Here is a 24357-nt window from a genome sequence, read left to right as displayed (position 1 = left end):
TTTTCACTAACAGGAATAGATTTATGTGTTGTTCTAAGTGCTCCATCATCTTAGTCACTCCCTGCCAGCAATCAAGAGAAATCACAGTCTAACAATGTGAACACAAATGGCAGTGTCTCGTGCCAAAGTATACAGACGCCTCCCACCTACCAACTGCATTTAGTTTTCCAAAGTCACTGAGGAAATCCTTTCCTGGAAAAGAAGGAAAAAGTCAGTAATACTCTTAGATCAGTGTTACTCATTGCACGGCTCGCCAAGCTTTAATTTATGGCTAACATAGCGGTAAATAATACGGTGATATGATCATGCAGTCAATACAGATATTTCTTAAAAACATGTAGGGCTATAACATAACCCATTAAAAAACTCAAAGTGTCAGCTCTATTACAAATAATTTCGATCGGATTGAAAGGGGTGGTTTATTCCTTTTTTAATCTGATCGGGAGAACATGTAAACTCTTGATTGGATTGAAAACCGAAACTGAAAGGACGATGTATGGCGCGCTGAACGAGCTTTTCTTCCTGTTGAATAAAGTGTCATATACAGTAAATGAGTGTCCCATCATTCTGAAATTCTCCTTTCACTGCGTCTGTGAAGTGAATCAGGACAACGTCCCACCAGTCTTTGCTGCGGAATCTCATCCACAGATGATTGCCATTTTTACTGTGTGATAAAAATAAGCGGCACAGAAGGTTCATATGCTCATTCATTGTGTCCAAATTATTATGTCTACTGTTTAAAACAAATAACGAACCTATGTAGGATAATGGTTATAAGCGCAAACAGCGGGAAACTTTGTATATTTGTGCAGTGTGCGCATCTCAAAACATTTATTCCGATTTGAAGCTTGTGACATATAGGGCCCAATCTTACACCCGGCGCAATGCAGCACCAAGCGCGATTCATGTGTTTTTTGCTAGTTTCAGTTCAACGCAGTTATCATTTTCATGTCCTGCGCCACGTTGCTTAAATAGCAAATGCATTGGCGCCCATTTGAGCGCCCATGGGTGTGCTGGTCTGAAAACGAGGTGTGTTCTGGTGCATTGTTGGCGCGTTGCTATATTGAGGCAACAGAAATTGACTGAAACCTGGTCTAAAGTCAATGGCGCACTATTTCTTGTTGGGAGATGGGAGATGAGACTCTGATTGGTTAAACGCACGTAAATCCCAAAACACACCCATTACTCATTAAGAGAATAGGGACAACCCTTTTAGACCATGCGCCTGGCGCGCCGACCATTTTTCCCATCGTTAAACTAGCAAAAGTGGATTCGGACACGCCCTAAGTGAACTTGCGCCTTGCGCTTTAGACCAGGCGCTTAAATTGTTAAAATAGGGCCCATAAACACGTACATCAACCCAATCACATGTTTAGCATTCATGTGTAAACTACATTCAGATTCATCAATCGGAATGAATTCAGTCCAATTAAAACAAAAGTTGTGCATGCCACTGCCAGCGACTCTCTGCGGAGTTAGTACCAGCTCTTAAAGCCGAATGTGCTCTTGGATGGTTAGATACCAACACGATCTCATGAAAGTGCGTATCTATAGCACTTATTTTATTTCTCGTGCCATTTATAATGCAGTTTTTTTTCCATGCATATGATAGGCACTGTAAACCCCTAGGGTATGAGTAAGGGTGTGGAGTGTGTGCGTATTACACGCCATAAAGTGCATATCATACGCACGCAAAAACTATTTTTGGTGTATAAATGGCACGAGAAATAAAATTTGTGCTATAGATACACACTTTCATGAGATCGGGCTGTTAGATACCCTTTTGGCTAATGTAGAAAAAAAGATAATACATCAAGATGTTAGGTCTGGCAACTCACCATAGACACGGCTCAATCCGAGGGGCGGGATTAACGGCTGTCTTTCAAATTCCCTTTGCACGCAACAGGACAGCGCTTTAACCAACCAGAGCGTTTTCCCAACAGCGGAGCTTACGTTAGTTGATAGATTCAACTTTTGAATCTGGCCGGCAAAACTACGAACACATCTTCCTTTTTTAAGAATGACTCAAGTGCCGTTCTTTGCTCTTTTCTCAAAGAAAAACCTAACTCCAAGTCCTCCAGAGTCGCGGCCAAAGCCGATTCAAAAGACTGTTCTCCAGCAGCAGCCGCCATTCTTTGTTTTCAAGGGAACCGTCGCAACTCTGTCGTCATTATGTTAAGCCCGCCCCGCCTACTCTGTACACGATGTGATTGGCCTGACCAGAGTTTGGTTTTTCCAGCTCCGAAAGTCAACGGAGAGTTGCAAGACTGCCCTGGCTGCAAAATACATTTTGCTGCCGCTAGGGTGCGTCTAGATTTCTAGGCTAAATTGAAGGTAATTAAATACATTCAGGAATGAACATATTCTGGAAATCCTGTTTTTTTTTTTTGTTTTTTTTTGTCATTAAGGGAAATCATCTTGACTTAGTTACAAATTTGACTGGTAAATCATAAAGAATACTTTTTTTCTTCTCACTTTTGTATTTATTGCATTGCATATTGTGTGTTGTTCAGTGATGCAAGGCTTGAAATTGCAACCATTTTAGTTGCATATGCTCCTGAAATTTAATCTGTGTGACCTAAAAATATATTTGGGAGCATTTGTGCGAGTGCAAATAATCGTTGTGGTGCGACCTGTTTTCATTTCTCTAAAAAACATTTGCAAATTACTTCACAGTGTGTACCTTATGTGCGCTGATACGCGATGGCTGGACCATCATTCTATCCAACGTTATATAACCAGGGGTTTTCCTGCATTTAAAATTTTTTTGGCGGCGGCCAAAGCATTATTTGATCGGTGAGTGATGTAGAATAGAGTGACTGCTGCGCTTGACAGGGCGCACAAGTATGAGAGAGCGCCGTGGCCGTGCGCGCGCACTCTTACGTCTTCAAACAACACAAGTGCTGTCTTGCTCTCTCTGTCCCTCGCGCATATTAATCAAAATAATTTGACACGATAGAAAAAGGGCGGAAGACCGAAGTTTCACGTGGAGCATTCGGAGATTTTTTTTCTCCTGAATTACCGCGGAGTGTAAATTGTGCTAGAAATTAAACTGCCGGGATAATCAAACAACGCGTGCCGTAGGCTACACGTCCACTAATGACACGTCCGATTCGCAAACTAATGGCTCATTTGAACCGATTCACTTTAATGAATGGTTAAAACAACTGATCTGTCCAAAAATTGGTAACACTTTACAATAATGTTCCATTTATTAAATTCTAGTTAACTACATTAGTTAACATACTATTAATAAACTGCACTTTGTTAATTTGTTAACCTTTGTTAATTTGTTAACACTTGTTAATGTTAATTTTAACATTTAGGCTACTAATAACCTACAATATTGAAATATTTGTTTTTATTAGTTAACATAGTAATGCACTGTGAACTAACATGAACGAACAATGAACAGCTGTATTTTTATTAACTAAGATTAACAAAGATTAATACAGCATATTAATAGCAATAGAGTGCCAAGTGCCAAGCAAAAAATGCAGGGACAGGTGTGTGGCAAACAAATCAGGTTCATCAGGTTCGATTATTAAGGCTTTTAATCGGCAAGATGCTGCTGGTCGTTCCGCTCTATTAGCAGAGCTAATTATACGTCAAATATAACACCACATACACCATCGCCAAAGAAGAGCTTGCCTTCACTAAATTTAAACCTATGTTGCAGCTCATGGAAAAAGAACGGAGTTGCGATTAACATGATGTATGCAAATGACAAATCATGTGCCAATATCATCGGGTGAGATGATATAGAGCCAGAAGACCAGAAGATCTTGGCCACAGGATGTGTAAAGCCCCAGTGAAATGACATCTGTTAATATGTAATTTGTAGTTGTGGTGCTCCTTAATTTTTGGTGTGTGCTCCTAACTTTTTTAAGAACACCAGTGCTACAAAGTAAAAAAGTTAATTTCGAGCCCTGGTGACGACAGATTGATAAGCACACATGATATTTATGACTGGATATAACTTTTGACACTTTGTGGTAAAAGTGGCTCTCCTATTGAGATTTCTGTGTAATTCGTTAAAAGCCTTGTGATGGGGGAGTGTTGCAATCTGCTAACATCATTAAGAAAACTTTTTGAAACCAGGTTTTTAAAACCCTCACATTTTCATAAAATAAGATTTAATTACAGTAAATTTCTCTGCTCAGCTTTAATAGAGAATAAAAAAAGACTTCTGAGAGCCATGAATACAGCTTTAACTGTGCTCAAGGACAGTGCCACACACATTTTCAAGGCACGGCCTCCAACACAAGGCCATCAAACGGTCTGGTTATCTTATCATGTGCTGATTTTTAACTCATACATCAAATATTTAGTACCAACTAATTCTTGGCTGAGAAACGAATCGAGAAGTCTGAACACAGCAGTCGACAGGAGCATTGAGAACTAATAAAGACTAGTAAATACTAAAAACACATGAAACTGTCAAGTAGTGTACTTAATAATACCTTTTATACCTTTAATTAGTAACTTTATGCCGGCACAGTGATAATTCATGACAGCACTGCTGAACTCCAATGATCTTAGCTCCTTTCTATTAGTTAAACTGCTCTGAACTGACTATTGCTGACCTTGAGCCAAGGCAATAAAAATATTAGCTCAGTAAAGGAAACGAAGGGATCGGACTACATGAATTGCTTGTCCCTACACTAGAAAGAGGGCTCAGTTAAGATTACACAGCAGCTAAATCAGCCACAAAGTGAATCCTGTACTAGGGAAAGACTGTCTTCACAAAAGGCATCAGAGTTATTCTGTTAGTGATCAGATATGTCATTTTCTAATGCCTGTATTATATGAATCCAGACAGGCAAAATTCAGCTTGTAATTGTGTGAACTGAGACATTTAAATATACTGTCCATGGGATATTATATTTATATCTCTATGTGGTGTTTTTAATATGCTTTAAGACAAACCATGTGTAAATTCATAAGTCAACAGCATTGCTGAGTATTTCCACCTTAAAACTGCAGTGAACCAAAGACAGTCTCAAAAACACGCTTTGAAATCGCTGGTGTTTCTGACGTCACAAACTACCTTGTAACCAATCAGATCAACGTGTGATCGTCAACCAGTGGATCTCTGAGCTGAGTGAGTGAGTGGAGGCGGGGCTCATTTGCACATCCATTGAACCACCTATAGTAAATGAGGCAAGGGTGTAGAACTATATTCAAGCTATTTTAAGGCATGAAGATTTTTTATTTTTTTCATTGAAAAAACAATTAAATATGTAATTTTGGTGATCAAAGATGCGTTTTAAGGGATACAATTATTGACTACAGGGGGACTTTAAAAGGATATTTCACCACTGGAAAGATTAATGTGTATTTAAATTGGGTCATTTATGTAGTAGAAATGTGAAATTATTTTAGAAGTTGGTGCCGTCTAGACTGAGAAAAGCCAGAAAATTAATTTTTGGCTCATGTGGATGAAAGACAACAACTCCCAGAATGCACTTGCTTCGCTGCCCTACGAGGCCCAAGCCACGCCTACCGCTTACAGAGGGCAGAATCGGAAGAAATTATATGACTAGGCTACTAGACTCGAAACTGAAAAGACACCGTTTTATGGTGAGATCCCCCTATGGGCGGGGTGAACCCATGCGTGACGAGCTCCTCCTACTGGCTGGAGTCTCTCGCCTCTGGACAGAAGAGCCTCTGATGAGCTAAATGACGATTTTTGCGTCATCGGAGGGTTTTTTTCAGACACACAATACAGAAATCTCTCGTCTCAGGGGGACATCAGGGAGGGAAGATTCGAAAATACAAAGCTTAACGCTAATCGGTGAAGTATCCCTTTAATACTCACCTGCTATTAGGTATTGACCAGCTTTGTTCCATTTAGGGGCCAGTTTAGCAGTCACTGAATAAGATAAACAGGTCTGCAGAATGGCAGGACATACTCTTTGAGGAAGGTTGAGCTACAGGATGAAAAAAGAAAGACTATTATTAGCACAAAGGCAAAAGTGGACCAAATCTGATGTTTTTTTTGTTCACATGTCACTCAGACCAGTACTGTAATATATGCAATTGTTATACTGTAACCACATGAAATCTAGTCTTTTTCATTCCTGCATATGCTGTCCAAAACTTAAGATACATGTCTGATGCTTTGCAAATGCAACCTCAGTCTGAAGAGTCATATCAGACTTTACATGTACATCAGAATAGTCATTCTTCACAATTCTGTTTTTTCTTTAAAAAAGTTAATAATTGTATTCAGCAAAGACACAACGAAATTGATCAAACGTGGCAGTAAAAACATTGATATGTTTATATTCCAAATTAATGTAGTTCTTTTGAACTTTCTATTCATCAAAGAATTCAGTTTCCACAAAAATATGAAGCAACACAACGGTTTTCAAAATTGATAATTATCAGAAATGTTTCATGAGCAGCAAATCATAATATTTGAAAGATTTCTGAAGGATCATGTGACACTGAAGACTGGAGTAATGATGCTGTAAATTCAGCTTCGATCACAGGGATAAATTACACTTTATCATATATTCACATGGAAAACAGTATTTTAAATTGTAATATTTCACATTATTACCGTTGCACTATTTTATATCAAATAAAAGCAGCCTGGGTGAGCAGAAGAGACTACTTTGAAAAACGTTTAAAATATAAATGGCAGTAGTATATTCTGATGCAGTGAAGACACTGTTCAGGACAGACAAATAGTGTCAGTCTGGGATAAAGGTCAGACTGAACACATGAAACATGAACATTTGAGATTTGTCTGAACAAACAAGACACAGACAAATCTCTTTAAACTAACCTGTAGACCATGTTTCTGCGCAAATGCCTGGATGATGCCTCTCTTGTGAAATGTAATCTAAGACAAAGTGCAGGGGACAATCAGAATGGACAGTTAAACATAAATACCACGTTCATATACATCAGGACCAAAACGAGGACTTAAAAGAAGCACACAAACTTCATTCAGACCTTCATTCAATGGAGATGAATTGCTACAAAGCATGTCATCTTTACCCTTTTGGCAACACAAGCACAAATGGCATGGAAGTTATATAAGCACAACATAGTCAATTATTCACCAGTGTACCCATTGAAGTCTGACAACACATTCACAACTTTTGTGAAATGTGCATCAGATTCAAATCAAAGCACTACTGAAGGGGAACCACGGCATCTCTGTGGCTGCTTTTAACAGTGTGAAGTGCTGATTTAATTGGCCTTAGTTCAGGACAGGAAAGGAGATGATAGAGTGTGTGGAATGTGCCTCAAATATTTGGCTTCGCACGGGACATGCCTTAGCACGAGCTGTGCTGACACGCACACACACACACACACACACAGATGAGAAGTCACGCACATGCAACACCACAAACTTCACTGACAGGTGCAAATGCACGCAAGGTGATGCACGTATCACGAACACTGAGGAAAAAAGAAGAGCAATAACACGTACTGACAGGAAAAGCAATATAAATCATAAATGTTCTGCCTGACATGGAATTATTCATACAGTATGATATGGCATTAATTCAAATCATCATTAAATATAATTAAGTTACATTTTATTGAAAAGAAAGTTGCATTTTGTGAGCAAGAGCATTCGTTAATTCATCTATGCAAGTAGGAATACAATTGAGAGACACGTCGAATGCTACGTGTACTAAACATTAAATGTCTTCAGCCTTATTTCTGCATGCATACATTATGTGGAATGTCTGATATAGATTCAATTATGTCCCAAATACACAAATACACTAATCCGATTTTATTAGGGCAATTCTACTTTCCTTTTGATCATAATAGGCCTACACTGCAAATGATCAGATTTCTGTTTTTGTTCATCATCAGCAATTACAGAACATGCAACTTGTAAAAACTTTGAATTTAAAAACATTTGTAACAAATGTGACATAAACCCAATAATAAATATCACATCACTTTGAAAAACTCCAGATGGTTCTGTGATTGCTTGTATCTTTTCTTTGCGTACAAATGAGTAATTCACTGTTTTCATGCACACCAGGAGGGCAAAACAAGACTTTTCTCCTCTGCCCGCCTGTCAATCTTACTAGGTTTGTACTGATGTTGTAAGACTGTGATGTAAAAAAACAAAAAACAAATGTAATATACCGGTACACCTTATTAATGATACAGGCGAGCAGGTGAACCTGGAGTATAAATACAATGCAGTTTCCACTGTTGCTATCATATTCTGGGCTCACCTGCTCGCCTGTATATAGTGTGCATCATTAATAAAGTTGAATATGGTCTTTTAACACAACTGTTTTAGTACATTAAGGCACTTTCTGAAGTTTTTCAGAACGTCCTGCTGTTTTAAATACTGCAGCAGGTGCTGCATATGGATCACAAGTGCCCAAAACTTGCTCTTTGTTTACATATTTTTGTTTTTCTTCTTTGGAGAGGTGATCTAAATATTTGTGGCTTGAAACAGATGTAAAATTGACAGGCTTATGTTGCAGTTTTATGGATGTTTTGCCCTCCAGGTCTCTGTGCCAGTCACATGACTGAAAAGGAAAAATAGTTATTATCCTACACAATTATTTGCTATACAGTTTTTTACGCCAATCCATACGATACAATTAGATCAAACTAAATAAATAGTAAAATCACTGCTTAAAAGTAAACAGTTTGGATCAATACTAGGGCTGTTCGATTTTTGAGACATACCTGTTCATTGAATCAATTGTAAAATTGATTTTCCATGTCTAAAGACGTTTCCATTTTAAACGCCAAATATGGACAAATAAAAGTGGGCGCTTGAGACGCACACAAGTCAGCAATATTTCTGATGATTTATTGGCGTGAAGTTTCGTGCACAATGACAAACAGGCGTGCAGCATTCTCGAAAAACATTAAGCAGAATGGACTGCCATAACATCAGTGAGAAACATCACTGCAGGATTCAACATGGCTGAGTTTACGATTAGAAATGTCAAACAAATTTCACCTACGTAGGCGATGGTTGACCGTAGCCCGAATCTGTATCTGTATGCATGAGACTGTCTGAATACCGGCAGAAATCACATTTTTGTAGTAAAAAGACTAGGGCTGACTTCTAATAGTCGAGGATTCGACGATTCGATTCGGAGAGGTCTGATTCGACTATGAACCTCATAGTCGAATACATGGGCGTCAGTTTGGTTTGAAATGTGCTGGGGACAGAGACGCATTCGCATTTTCAGAAGGGCTGGGTACCATTTTTATTTTATTTTTTCGCTTTCGCGCAGGTCCTGTAGCTTACTAATGTAAATAAATAAAAATGTATTCAAAAACCTGCTTCACGTTTTCAGCAGGGCTGTGGAGCGGCTGTGAGTTGACTCCACACGGTTCTCATGTGCGTTAAAAAGCTTTACGTGGTTTAATGTACCTAAACAATGATTACCAAATTCCCCTCTCATGTTGCTCCTCATAACCACTTAAAATGGTAAAAAAATCGAACCCAGAGTCCAATTATTATGGACGTTAACAGATATTAAGCGTTTCTGCTTTACATTTTCAGCAGGGCAGCGGAGCGGCTGTGAGTTGACTCCACGTGGTTCTCATGTGCGTTAAAAAGCTGACTCCACACGGTTCTCATGTGCGTTAAAAAGCTTTACGTTGTTTAATGTACCTAAACAACGATTACCAGATTTCCCTCTCATATTGCTCCTCATAACCACTGAAAATGGTCAAAAAATCGAACCCAGAGTCCAATTATTATGGACGTTATCTGATATTAAGCGTTTCTGCTTCACATTTTCAGCAGGGCTGCGGAGCGGCTGTGAGTTGACTCCAGACGGTTCTCATGTGCGTTAAAAAGCTTTACGTTGTTTAATGTACCTAAACAACGATTACCAGATTTCCCTCTCATATTGCTCCTCATAACCACTGAAAATGGTCAAAAAATCGAACCCAGAGTCCAATTATTATGGACGATATCTGATATTAAGCGTTTCTGCTTCACATTTTCAGCAGGGCTGCGGAGCGGCTGTGAGTTGACTCCACGCGGTTCTCATGGGCGTGAAAAAGCTTTACGTGGTTTAATGTACCTAAACAACCATCACCAAATTTCTCTCTCATATTGCTCCTCATGTTTATGAAATGTTATGATATATGTGTGATATATATGTGTTTTTAGCTCTTTTGTTTGAAATGGAAAAAATCTAGCTGCTATCGAAAAAAAAAAGAAAAAAAAAAAGGTTCGACTATCAGTCGACTACGGCAAAATCTAACGAATCAGATTCGACTATGAAAATCCTTAGTCGAAAACAGCCCTAAAAAAGACACACATTATGCAGAAGTATAAGTACATTATGCAGAAGTCCGATCGATTGTGCAATCGATTTTCAAACGTAAAGTGACAGCCCTAATCAATACTCTCACAAATAAATGCTTAGATTTTGATTGTAAATTATAATTTATATCACACACACTCACACTATATCATACTTACAGTCATTATAACAGTGATGCCCCCACAATGGCCTAACACAGGTGAGGCAACAACATCTGAATGCAAGAGAACAAGCTCCCTGAAAGAGAAGGAAAAAATAAGACTTCTTTCAGTTTAGTGGAAGCATGTAATATCTGTGATTGATGCAGTTCTGGTGATTTTGACACTTCCAAGGTCAAAATAGTGAAACATAAAGCACTTCCATCATCCTAGGAAACAAACGAGGGGGTCTGAAGACAGAATATGTCTTTAAAATCCAATACAGTTTGGAACTCTAGTTTAGTGTGTTGATTTACATAAAGCTGGCATGAAATGGAAGCTGTGATAATCTTTTCTTTTCTATTGTGTATATCCAAGTATGTCCAAATGAAACTGCTTCTCGAACAAGAACAAATGTAGGGTGCAACTTGATTTTGTCTATTGGGAATTGATTGGATAGTTGTGGTTTGCTATTGGTGGATCCTATGTGAGTGACAGATTGCCCCACCCTCACGCCAGTAAACACATCATCAGAGAAGAGATGTTGCGGAGGGGAAGCTATTTTGATTCAAGAACATGAGGAACATGAATTAAAAAAAAAATGTTGTGCACGGATAAATCATTGCTTTATGCGCATTAAATCACAAGTTAAAGATAATCTATCAAGATAGTCTAAATATATGTAGAAAAACCATATCCAAAACCATGATATATATATATATATATATATATATATATATATATATATATATATATATATATATACACACACCAGTAACTTGTATTTTAATACATAATATTTGTCTTTTCACCTGCAGGTTTTCAATTGTTTGTTTCTCAACTCCCCTTCATCGTAACTTTTCGGGAAGAACAGATTTACACAGCATAGATTCCTCAGGTCCGGAAGACTGAGGAAAAACAAAGACTGTGTCCCACTTCCATTCATTCTGAAAGGGGAAATCGTGAGGGTTAAACAGGGCAAACTAACAGAGTCACTGATCTGTGACCAAAATGAGCTATTAGTGGTTAATGAGAAACTATTTTTGTCCAAAGATGAGAAATGACGAATTCCCTCAGATGAGACAAAACTCCAATAAACAGTTGACTTATAATTTAAGAAAGAAAGAAAGAAAGAAAGAAAGAAAGAAAGAAAGAAAGAAAGAAAGAAAGAAAGAAAGAAAGAAAGAAAGAAAGAAAGAAAGAAAGAAAGAAAGAAAGAAAGAAAGTACTTTTTACCTCAGTGAGGTTATACAAATATGTTGAGGTAAAACGGCGAAAGCTTTTGGCGGCAAGAGCGAGGAGACACTAAAGGCTCGCGTGACAGTGTTTTAAGTGAACAGTGAACGTACACACTCTTATCTGACAGAAACATCTAAACGACATCAACAACAGGCGCCTGAAGCAGCGTTAAGGGCAGCCCACTTGAATTATCGTGACTAACGGACATCACTAGATTAACGTGATGGCGATAAACTGCAACGTTTCCGTATTGCGTGAGAACTATCCTCTCGTGAACTTTCGTGAACTTCAGCCGAGTTACTTCGTGTGCTTCGCCGAAACCTATGACCCAATGAGTTGATTGACAGCCCTTTGTCCAATCAAAACAGACACACTAGGAAACACAGACATGATACCATCCAATCAGATTTCGTCTTAAGCGGAATGGGCGTTGCCGGGCGAGTTGGGAAATACATTGTTGGTAGTAGGTCCAGTTTTGAAGGAGGTGAAGTGAACAATTCGTAGGAGAACTTATGAAAGTTTCTGAGCAAGTAACACACATTTAAACAAACCAATGGAAAACAACGGAACAGACGAAAAGGGTGTTAAATATTATCGTTTGTCAGAAGTGGAGGAACGGAACTCTTTTAAAAGTACATGGATTATCATTCATAATAAAGTGTACGACGTCACAAAGTTTCTCGAGGAGGTGAGTTTTTAAAATAGAGCCTCAAATGTTCAGTTTGGTGCCAAACACATAGCTAACATTTGCATTATGGTATTGTTTTGGAATTTTGTTATGCATGCATAACGTGTATTGTATTGTATAAACAGAACCGCTGAATTGGAATTGTGTAATGCATAATAGAAATAGAATATATGTGCATTATAATGCATATTGTTAATAAATGAATGCATTGAAAAAGTCAGCTCAAAACTTCCAGTACAAAAGTTTACACTGCTTAAGGTGAGCACTGAATGGAGTGACCTTTGCCAAGTGCTCTCAAGAGTTTTAATTACAATGCTTGCCAACTAATGTGTTTGGTGTGAAATTGGCATTAGTGCAGTAACTAATATATCTCGTTAAACAATCAAATGCACTGTTATTTTTTTAATAAATTTGCTTTTGGTGGTCAGATTTGTATGAAGAAAAGCTGTAGTTGCACCACACACCACTTTGCTGTAATTGATCAGATAACCACTCTAACATTTCACATCTTTCCCTATTATCTATTTCTATCATTTTCTAGATCTAGAGAACCACCTATTCTAAAAAATGTACTCATGCTAGGTCTAAAAGTGCATACAAGTATAGAGGTCGCCCGATAACGACACTAGGTTGGCCCACGCTGGCCGATACGGATTAATCACCCAATAGTTTTTAAAATAGATACTGGATGAAAACAAACATAACACATAAACTAGTGCAGAACTTTATTACTAAAAAAAAAAAAAAACCGTACTGAACCATGAAAACTTTTTAAATATAAAAAATATAAATTATACCTTGATTTTTCATTTCAGTTCATAGTACATGATGTTAAGAGAAACAACTTATAAAAATGTATTAGTAAATGTTGAAATTAACAATGAACTGTACTTTTATTTGGCTAACCTTAGTTAATGTTAAATGGAATCTTATTGTAAAGGGTTACCATTTCATATAAATCCAAACACTCACAGATGGCCATCTTTAAATATCTACACAAAGGCCATATCATTGAAATTAGACACATGTTTATTGTATATAATGTATACTCTCACACTATATTTGCTTCTATTTTAAAACACTTGATGATTACTTAATCAAAATGACAGAAAAAAGGAACTGAAACCGAATGCATTTCTGATTTGTTTATATGTTTCTGTCGGCTGCATGATGATACCGTTTGCGTTCTCATGTCTCTAGCTTCAAATATGCTACTTCGCTGCATAACGAATGCATAAAAGCGATCAGCTGGATATAAACTGATGCACATAGATGGTAACAATTTTGTGTGTCACACTGCTGTTCTCCACTAATGCAGCATCTAGTCAACAAATTAATTATTTTATAATGATATGAAAACATGAACTGTAATGTACTATACACATACCGTTTCATTGTCTGTTTTAAATCCGTATTTGAAGTGTCTCGCCTTACGTGTCAAAACAAACTCCACGAGGTGTCAGCGAGGCCGCTCTCGTACTGTATAATGACAGCAGACTCTTCTCAGCCGCTCCGTAACCCGGAAAACTATCGGTATGGAAATGGCCCATAACAGATTGTTCCAGAAATCGGTAATCGGTGCTGATTAATCTGCAAAAACTATCAATTGGTCGACCTTTTATCGTATGGATGCATGACTCCGTGCACTGATGACACTTAAATCAACTGATAACTTCCTAGGGAACAGTTTTAAAAGAGCAATCAAGTTTAAAAGGGTTTTATAGGCGAGTTTGATCTTCTGATGTATTTGCTGATGTCCACAGCACCCCGGAGGAGAGGAGGTGCTGCGAGAGCAAGCGGGTGGAGACGCCACCGAGAGTTTCGAAGATGTCGGCCACTCGACAGATGCACGCGAGATGGCCAGTTCTCTGCTCATAGGAGAACTGCATCCGGTAAGACACCAGAAATCAGGACTATTGTTGAGCATTGTGTGCTTTCTGACAGTTCTGCTTTTGTGAATATACTATATTTACAGAAATATTAAAAAAGTATTTCAATATTGAAATATTTTAATAATTTCTTATTAAAAGTAAATCAAGAAAAAACTGAAAGGCTAGACAATTCCACAGCAGCTCCTAGTAAATGAAATCGAGGCTTTGAGGGATAGACAGACACACATTTCTTCAGTGGGTTGTACTGTTATGTGTTTTTGTATTGTTCTGCTGATGAAACACTGCAAAAATATCTTTCCAAGAGTTTTCAGTAAACAAAAAACTCCTGACAATATGAGCTGTGGAAAATTATGAGTGATCTAGGAACTTTTTACAGCGGATGCCATTGAAAACACGGTAAGTTTAACCCTCATAGCCTTGCTGGTGCAGCTCTGAATAAGGTTATATGGTAGCTTGTTTCTGCCACAGAATAAATAAAAAAATAGCTAATTGCGACTTTTTATCTCACAAAACTTTTTTTCTCAGAATTGCGTGTTTATATTTCACAATTCTGAGGGAAAAAAGTACGACTTTCGAGACAAACAAACAATTCTGAGATAAAGACTTGCGACACAAACCCGCAATTCTGAGATTAATAGTAAGAATTATGAGACAAACTCGCAATTCTGAGATAAAAGTCAGACTTATGAAACATAAACTCGCAATTCTGAGATTAAAAGTAAGAATTATGAGACAAACTCGCAATTCTGAGATGAAAGTCACACTTATGAAACATAAACTCGCAATTCTGAGATGAAAGTCACACTTATGAAACATAAACTCGCAATTCTGAGATGAAAGTCAGACTTATGAAACATAAACTCGCAATTTTGAGATTAAAAGTAAGAATTATGAAACAAACTCGCAATTCTGAGATAAAAAGTAAGACTTATGAGGTAAAAAGTAAGACAAGACATAAACTCACAATTCTGAGATAAAAAGTCAGAATTTTAAATTGTAAACTTTTTTTTAGTTTATAGTTTACTTTTTTTGTTTATATCTTGACTTGCAATTTGAACTTTATATTTCACAGTTAAAAGATTATATCTCACAATTCTCAGAAATTGAAAAACTCAATTTTGAGGAAAAAAAGTCACAATTATCTTTTTAAATTTGTTTTATTCTGTGTCGGAAACAAGCTTTGATTTAGCTCTTGAGGGCTGTTATTTTAAATTGTACCCTGCATGTTTTTTCAAAGTCTGTTTTGCATCTGTTGCTTTGCAACCATCAGTCAGCACTGGCGATCTGGCACACAAAAACACATGAATAATCATTAATGATTTATAGTGTCAGTGAAGGGATTACATCACACCTATAGATGCCAATGGTAACCTATGCGATTTACAAATATGTACATATATCCAAAAATACAACCAAAGTCACAAACTTCCCAATCCCCCTGAGATATCTGGGAATGTTCCATGAAAAGTCTGTTGATTCATAGTTGTATCTAACGAAATCCAAGATGTTTTCAAAGACCTCCAGGGGCTTGAGATGCTATCGATAACCTGGAATCCCGTTTTATTCCTCTCGAAGGACCTGTAATGCTGCTGGATTTAGCACACAGATGCTATCAGGGAGTTTCTGTGTCAGGAGTGGAGCAGAGTTGTGCACCTTGCACCTAGTTCATTTGGTTGTGAGATAGCAAACTGCATGCAGAACAGTAATTCAATTTTAAAGACAGAATTAAAATGAATGAAATTCAAATAAATGTATAGAACTGCGGTGAGGTATTTTGATTCATAATAACAAATCTTTTTCAGTTTTGATCACAGGAAGAAATTACAAATTTAAAACATATTCAAATAGAACATTTTACATTGTAATAATATTTCACAATATTTACTGTATTTTTGATCAAATCAATGCAGCGTTAGAGCAGAAGAGACTTAAGAGATTCAAGAGATTCAGATTTAAGAGACTCAAAAACAAAAAAAAATCTTACCAAAATATTTGAACAGTTGAATGTCATGTGAAAAAGAAAATACACCATTTTGATTTCTATGGTTTTACATTTCGAGTAAAAATATCATCTGGTCTTTGGCAAATAGGGCAAATACAACCTCAGATATACAACAACACATGATATATTACACTGTGTCATTGTTTATTTAACAAACACTAGGCCAAAATAGAGAAGCCATAGTTGACAAACCAAGTACACACTTACTGCTTCTATAAGAATGAAGAGGGTTAGTATCAGTCAGGCTCTGCTAATCAAACGCCTTTGATTAACTGATCATCAGCAAGCGTGACCAACTCTATAAAAGCAGAAGTTTTGCCAGTTTCAGGTGTGTGTTAACACAATACCAAGGAGGAAAGACATCAGCAATGATCTTAGAGAAGCAATTGTTCCTGCCCGTTAATCTGGTAAGGGTTACAAGGTAATTTCCAAACAAATTAAAAGTCCATCATTCAGTGAGGATGTGGAAAACGGTCAAGGCGGTTTCCGGACGTCCCAGCAAATTCACCCTGAGGTCAGACTGTAATGCTCAGAGAAACTGCGAGAAACCCAAGAGCTACATCTCAGACTCTACAGGCCTCAGATAGCACGTTAAATGTTAAAGTTCATGACAGTACACTTAGAAAAAGACGGGACAAGTATGGCATGTTTGGAAGGGTTGCCTGGAGAAAGCTTCTTCTCTCTGAACAGAACATGGCAGCACGGCTTAGGTTTGAACAGTTGCATCTGACACAAGACTTCTGGAACAATGTCCTTTGGATAGACGAGACTAAAGTGGAGATGTTTGGCCATAATGCACAGAAAGCTAAACACAGAATATCAGCACAAACGCCTCACACCAGCTGTCAAACACTGTGGTGGAGGGCTGAGGATTTGGGCTTGTTTTGCAGTCACAGGACCCGGGCACCTTCAGTCGTAGAGTCGACCACAAAGTCTGAAGTCAAATGTGAAGCTCGGCTGAAACTGGGTCCTGCAACAGGACAGTTATCCCAAGAACATCAGCAAATTTACACCAGAATGTCTGAAAAAGAAAATAATCAAGGTGTTGCACCGGCCCAGTCAAAGCCCAGTCCTCAACCCGACTGAAATATTGCGACGGGACCTTAAGAGAACTGTGCAGAAACAGATGCTCACAAACCTCAGTGAACTGAAGCAAAATTCCTCCACAACGATGTGAGAGACTGATAAAGTCAAACAGAACATGATTACTTAAAGTCATTGCTGCTAAAGGTGGTTCTACAAGCTATTGAATCATAAGATGTACTGAGTTTGTCACACACGGCTTCTCCATTTTGTCTGTTTTTGTTACTTTTTTTTTTAAATCACGGTGTAACATCATGCCGTTGTATAATTTTAAGACCTATTTAATGGTAATTCATTTTTCTTTGTCAATAAAATGTGAAAAAACTGTTATATTTTGTTTAATCATGCCTCTCCTCTGCTTTCCTCTCAGGACGACAGGGACAAGATCGCCAAACCACCAGTACGTAAAGCATTTTTCAAATGATATTTTCTCTCCATGTTCCTGGTTTTAACGCACAAACACAGCTCTGCTTTTCACTGTTTTTGTCTCACATTTGGTAAGAACCACCTAAAAATGCATTTGGTTTTCTGTTGAACAGGAATCGCTTGTAACAACCGTTCAAGAAACGACAAGGTAAGTTTACATGTATGCATAAACACGCCTAAGAACATCTGATGGTTTAGATATATCTAAGAAATCCAGATTTCTTGTTACACACGACATCTTTTTTTCTTGTATGAGTGAGGGATCATGTTCTTTTGAGTCCATTGTTTATTAGTTTTTACTTTCCATTGTAGATCAGAAACCGCAAGTATCCGGTTAATAATTCAAGCTAATTACCAAGTGCTTTGTTCAAATCTTCTGTTTCATCTCTTGTTCCAGCTGGTGGTCAAACTGGTTGATTCCTGCCGTCGCCGCGGTGATTGTCACGCTCATGTACCGCATTTACACCGCAGAGCAGGCATGATGGGATGCCTTTCTCCGATGAAACTACAGTACCCATAATCCATTTCAGGTTTAACCATTACCATAAAGATTATACAAATGAAGGCAACTTTTGTGTTAGTTTCAATGTTTGTTCAAGTTTATCCCTTGAGATTTAATTCCTGATGTATTTTATGATAAATTAAAGTATATTTTAGATCTACTTTGAGCATTATAAATATGTACGCTAAAGATGAAGTTTGGTTGTCTAATTGTTTTTCTGTTGTGTAAAACTGTGTATTCATTATTCAGTTGAAATATCCAGGCTGAAATATACTGAATATTATCACATACGTAAACACAACGGTTTGTTCCTCAAAGAAATAATTTAATTTCACTTGAAATGCATAATTTTCACATGCAAGTTGATCCTACTTGGACTAGAGAGAAATAATACAAATTGTTTAGATAAAAAAAAAAAATTATGAATAAAATGATGATATTGTTTATTAAAATCCGGTAATTATTTAATCATTAACATGGCAATTGTGACAGATTCAAGATTAATTATTATTATTAGCTGCTGATAATCATATTAAGCTCCAAAATCAAAAGTAAAAGTAAGATTTTGCATAAATAAAATGAAGATTATTTTTTAGGACCATTAAGATTTTTTTGAATTGTGACATTACTTTTATGACAATCAAGTACATGTTTTGCCGAGTTCTCATCTGCAGTTTTCATTTTGCATTACGATAATGTTCATTTGTCTTGAAAATAATGTTGCAATGCAAAAAACGGTCTTCGTTTGTTTTATGCAAAACATAATCTAATATTTCTCTTTTGATTTTGTGGAGAAAGATGAAGCTAAACTGTTCAGAATGTGATTGTACACAATCTAACCAAAAGATATCATTATGTGCTTAATTAAGGTAAGTCTGCATAAATCTTTAGTGAAGAGCAACTCTGTTATAGTTGTGTTCGGGCAGTTACACTGAGTCGATGTGCCATTTAAATGCACGTCCGTGTACCGCCTTGAACGGTGCTTATACATTCCCCCTTTTTTTTTTTTACAAACTGAATGTAATATACTTGTATATGATAAGAGATACAAGCAACTTTCCCATATACATGTTGATCCAGATGTTTGCAGTGTCTTCATTGCTGCTGCCACACACACTAATGCTGATGTGAGAGAATCACACACTGTAACCTGTGGCTCAACTCGTTCAGCTTTATTGTGTCCCAATAAACAAAGAAACTGCTTGTGTGACTTGCTGTAAACTCATTTATATAGTACTTTTAACAATGTAGATTATCCAAAGCAGATTTACATTGATAATACATTTACATTGCTGTAAACTCATTTCAGTAAAAAGTTATCCTTATGCATTTTTATAAAATTTCCAAAAGGGGTTTTTCGTGGCAGAAGAACCATTCAGTCAACAGTTCTTAAAGTAACCATTTATTTTACTAAGTGTGAATTGAAGAACATTTGAATAAACTAAAGACCCTTTTTCCACTATAAAGAATCGTTTGTTCTTCCATGGATGCTAAAGGTTTTAATGGCAATTTAGATGCCAATAAACAACCTTAATTATTAAGTGTATAGAGTGGCCCCAAACAATATTTTAAGACGGATTATGAATGTCATTTCATTATATGATACCATATCAAACCAAGCAACATTTATGATAAAAAAAAAAAAAAAAAAAAAAATGGATATTGTTATTTTCTAGTTGACTTACATGCATTAAAAATCAACTTGAGACCTGTTTGTGCAAAGTCATCTAAAAATGACAGTTTAAGTAAGTTCTGAGACAAGGTATAGCAGCATTTAAGCATAGATATCTGAATTGATAGTTTATCTAATCTAATGGAAGACATTCAGAAGTGTGAAATAGTTTATGTTTAGACCTTTAGTATCAGGAACTGTTACAACACTGACATCTGCTGGAGATCAGAGCTGCTGCAACACCACCGGAAAGCCTCTCATCTCAGTGTCATCGTCATGAAAAATAGCTTTAAATGGAGAGCCACAATGTGTTCTCATAGTAGAACACAGTTAAATATAAATTACTATTAATACAAGTCCTTATTATAATCATGAAGCTCTTTATCATCAGTGTCTACAATTCTCTGGTTTAAAATGTCAGTTCAGCGTGGCAGGTCATCGCTCACATCATTGTGACGTGTAAATTAAAAGTCTTACATTTTTACTATAATGTTTCAGCTTGTAATCGCATCTAAACGCTTTGGACTACGTTACACCATATATTTGCTCATTATATGTAAACATGTAAATAAAAAAGCCATTTTAGATCAAGTGTACCTGTCCACTCCTGCTGTTGGTCATTAATGGTGTTGTAACATTGCAGTGTGTTTGTTTGGTCTGATAACAGCATGTTTGGAAGCTCTCGCTGACCTGTGGTCATTAGCTGGGAGAGCAGCCCGAAGTAAAGCTGCTGTACTGACACACACACACACACACACACACATTGGACATGTTGTGGTGTGTTTTTACTCTTCTCCTGGTTTCCCAGTTCCAGCAACTGCACTGTAAGGGTTTCCATCAGGCTTGTGCAAAATTCAGAATTTCAGAATTGGCCTCAATTCAATTCATGAATTGGAATTTGAATTGAATTTACTCCGCCCCACAGGACGTTGAATTGAATTTGAATTGGAATGACAGGAAGTGGAATTAAATTCATGGCAATTCAAAGAAATTCTACACAGTCACACAACAGAAAGAATGTGTTGAGTCTAGCATGCATTCAGTGTTAGGAAGATTACTTTGGAAATGTTATTGCTTACTGTTATTAGTTACCCATTATAAATGTGGTTTGGATTACTTTATTTGGATAACTTTATTAATGCAAAGCAATTTCGTTTTAAGTTGATTAGTAACTAATTGAATTAAACATTTTACCTCAGTATTACAACTAAATACAATTACATTCATTTTGTAATGTAATAACAGAAATTTCATTTCACGCAACTATTTACTCCTCAACCCTGCATACATTTTGTTCTAAAATAGATATTGATCAGATTCTTGAAATAAATTACCCCTCAATGTTGTTTAATTAGTTTTGTTCCAATGTAATTTTCATTTCAAAGTAATCACACAAACACAGAGTTGTTGTAAATGCAGTTATCATTTATTCCAATGCAAAACATTACAGAGCAACAATGTTGCATCTAATTCTCAATAGCTCCTCAACTCCTTTTCATTGAGTCTGCACAGTTCTGGTCTGAAAATCTTTCCTGCAACACTAAAGATTCTCTCAACTGGTGCAGAGTGAAGTTGTAAGGGACTTCTGAAACTTAAAAAGTCCAGTGTTGCCCATCAAATTGTGCTTTCAAACAAATGTCCACCACAAATTGTTTAGCAACCATTTTAAATACTTGGTTAAACTAAAGCATTCTGGGAAATGAAGTCATGTTCCATCATGTGGCACAAAATTATAATTACAATAAATCAAACTTAATTATTTGTTCTGTGACTAGAGCTTTTAACATTCATTGCTGGGGGAAAACATATCATTTTAATGTAATCTGTACAAGTAGTTCAAACTAATATCATTTATAATGCAATCATATCTGACAAGCTTCATTGTTAAACACTTCACTTAAAATATGTATATGAATTTCTTTGAATTTTTATTGAATTGCAATTCTGCTTCCTTTAATTCAAATTTGAATTGTAATTCTAGATCCTGTTTTTGACATCAATTCAAATTCAAGAATCTAGCGCTGCAGGGAACACACACATGCAGATATTTAGACTCAACAAACTGGCATTTCCACAAGAAAAGCATCAAGCTTTACATATTTCACCAAGCAGAAACACATTATTTCAGTGATCGTTGAGTGGGAGAAAACGGACAAATTTTCTGTCTTTACACAATAGGTGTGTCCCAATTAGTGTACTTATGCACTATTCTAGTACAAATAGTGTGAGCAGTGTTCACACTGAAAAAAAGAAAAAGAAAAAGTGCACTTTAAATACCCGAATAATGCACTTAAAGGGATAGTTCACCCAAAAATGAAAATTCTGTCATCATTTACTCACCCTCAAGTTGTTCCAAACCTGTATGAGTTTCTTTCTTCGGTTGAACATGAATGAAGATATTTTGAAGAATGTCAGTAACCAGACAGTTGACGGCATGCATCGACTTCCATAGTATTTTATATCATGTGTCGTCAACTGTTTTATATATTTTACATTCAACAGAAGAAAGAAACTCATGAAGGTTTGGACCAACTTGAGAGTGAGTAATTGATGAAAGAATTTTTTATTTTTGGGTGAACTATCCCTTTAATTCACCAAAAAAATCAAAGGCTGCATCTGAAACCGCATACTTATAGTAGATGAAAAATAGTATATGAAAAAAGAAGTATGTCTGAATTCACAGTACTCATAAAATAGTAGGCACAAAGTCCCCGGATGACCTGTCCCAAATTCTGTCCGTTCTGTATAACTGTCCCTGTCCCAAATGGCACACTCTATGTGCACTTGCGGTCTTGTGGACTTACTGTAAGGCCCAGGTATACTTCATTTCCCGCTTTCCACGCCGTCTCACACACAGTTGAGTGCGCAAGCCTTTCAAACTACACTCCTTGGGCCGTGAGTGCATATCCTTTGTGGCGTTTTTGCCGAGCCCATGTTGAAGCGAGCTCTGCAGAAAACTTCTGCCTAACAATCGTCACGGAAGTGTGGACTTGAATGAAGATCACGAGGGCTTAGGGCTCCATTTGAGACAGGGCCACTGAACCTGGTATTGGTCACATGATTATGAAAGCATGGGGGATGTAGTACATCCAGATTAGATTCATACACACATTCATACTGTATTCATTCGCAAAGTAATTACTTTCAAAATAAGTGTCTACTCAAGACAGTGTGCGATTTCGGACACAGTCGAAGTGTGTAATGTTGGACACTTCATGCACTCAACTGTCACAGCTTTCTTTATGTAGTGGAGGGATCAGACTCTGATGCTGGATGACTAAATAACCTTATAAAATTCATACACTAGATGGTTGAGTACATAGTGGAATAAGTGCATAATATTGTGTCATTTGGCATACAATACTGTCAAATACTCTCTGGAACAGGGCAGAACATGATTTCACCAAGTGCAACATGTTCCTGTATCATCATCTTTGTTGATCCTGGAACAACATTAGAACCGACCAATCAGATTTGAGGGAGAAGTTTACAGTTTATGGCAAGTTTAGGCTTATAAGCCAGGTTAGGTGCTTCTGCATCAGTGTTATTCACCATTATTTCCCTCTGATTTTACTCATAACCGAGGGGTAGGGTTAGGTTTTATAGGGTTATGGTTAGGAATACATTTTCGGAAATCAATGTTGTTCCAGGATCAACAAAATATGTTAACCCACACTGTACATGTTTTTATGATCAATAGGTTATAACAACATGTTTTTACATTGCTTTAACTCAATTTTAAACTTTTTTTTATAAGCCATATACAAGATTCAACTCTTTTTTTTAAGTCGGTTTAATGTAATTAAAGTTGAAATTGATATTGAAATTGAAACATCCAAATTGACTGTACTTAAAAATTTAAGGCAGCAACGTGTCTAACTTAGCAAAACAGCAAGTGTGTGGAACAGCAAGTGAAAATAGACAGTATGACTCAAGTTAGAAAACCCAGTGATGTTAAACTGAACATCAAAACTCTTGGAACGCAGCGTGACCAATCAAATCTGAAGACCAGAACTGTTTTATAAAGCATAAAAAAAATGCAGTTTGTACTTTTTATTGGTTGCGTGATTGATTGATTGATTGATTGATTGATAAACAAAAGTACTGTAATGTTGGACATTTTAAAATGTTTTAAATTATTTATCAATTTAAACCCATTAATAAATTATATTATACATTATAAGTTTGTAAATACATACATCATCACACTAGAATGATTTCTGAATGATTATGGGACAATATAAAGACAGAAGTAATGCTGAAGATTTAGTTTTGATCATTTACAAGATATTCACATACAAAGCAGCAATTTTTAAATTATAATACTATTTCACAATATCACCATTTTTACTGTATTTTTGATCACATAAATGCAGCATTGGTGAGTATGGAAGCTTGTTTCCGCAACTGAATAAAACATTTTA

At 36.7% G+C, this 24357-nt stretch overlaps 2 protein-coding genes across 2 annotated transcripts in view; one reads left to right on the top strand and one right to left on the bottom strand.

Moving 5' to 3' along the window:
- Window positions 1-11972, bottom strand: part of cUnh18orf63 (chromosome Un C18orf63 homolog) — a 28803-nt gene extending 16831 nt beyond the window's left edge. Inside the window, exons 1-6 of the mRNA XM_081352440.1 lie at window positions 11666-11972; window positions 11242-11376; window positions 10451-10529; window positions 6797-6853; window positions 5822-5933; window positions 151-192 (exon numbers count right to left, since the gene is read on the bottom strand). Of these exons, the coding sequence (XP_081208566.1) occupies window positions 151-192; window positions 5822-5933; window positions 6797-6853; window positions 10451-10529; window positions 11242-11375 (424 nt within the window). The 5' untranslated portion in view covers window position 11376; window positions 11666-11972. The remainder of the gene's footprint in view (window positions 1-150; window positions 193-5821; window positions 5934-6796; window positions 6854-10450; window positions 10530-11241; window positions 11377-11665) is intronic.
- A 135-nt stretch (window positions 11973-12107) lies between these two features.
- cyb5a (cytochrome b5 type A (microsomal)) lies at window positions 12108-19464 on the top strand. The gene is made up of 5 exons (XM_081353282.1): window positions 12108-12356; window positions 14120-14248; window positions 17704-17733; window positions 17873-17907; window positions 18157-19464. Exons 1-5 carry the CDS (start codon window positions 12222-12224, stop codon window positions 18239-18241), a joined length of 414 nt encoding a protein of 137 aa, XP_081209408.1. The 5' UTR covers window positions 12108-12221; the 3' UTR covers window positions 18242-19464.
- Window positions 19465-24357: the final 4893 nt, after the last annotated feature.

The sequence above is a fragment of the Scardinius erythrophthalmus genome, assembly GCF_964197995.2.
Source record: "Scardinius erythrophthalmus genome assembly, chromosome: 22".
In the NCBI taxonomy this organism is placed as follows: domain Eukaryota; kingdom Metazoa; phylum Chordata; class Actinopteri; order Cypriniformes; family Leuciscidae; genus Scardinius; species Scardinius erythrophthalmus.
This window is presented reverse-complemented; position numbering and strand designations above follow the sequence as displayed.

Excerpts from the sequence above, each read along its gene's own strand:
- cyb5a (XM_081353282.1), top strand. The coding sequence starts at position 12,222 with ATGGAAAACAACGGAACAGACGAAAAGGGTGTTAAATATTATCGTTTG. Across the intron at positions 12,357-14,119 it reads TCACAAAGTTTCTCGAGGAG|CACCCCGGAGGAGAGGAGGT; the intron begins GTGAGTTTTTAA and ends TGATGTCCACAG. Across the intron at positions 14,249-17,703 it reads TCATAGGAGAACTGCATCCG|GACGACAGGGACAAGATCGC; the intron begins GTAAGACACCAG and ends CTTTCCTCTCAG.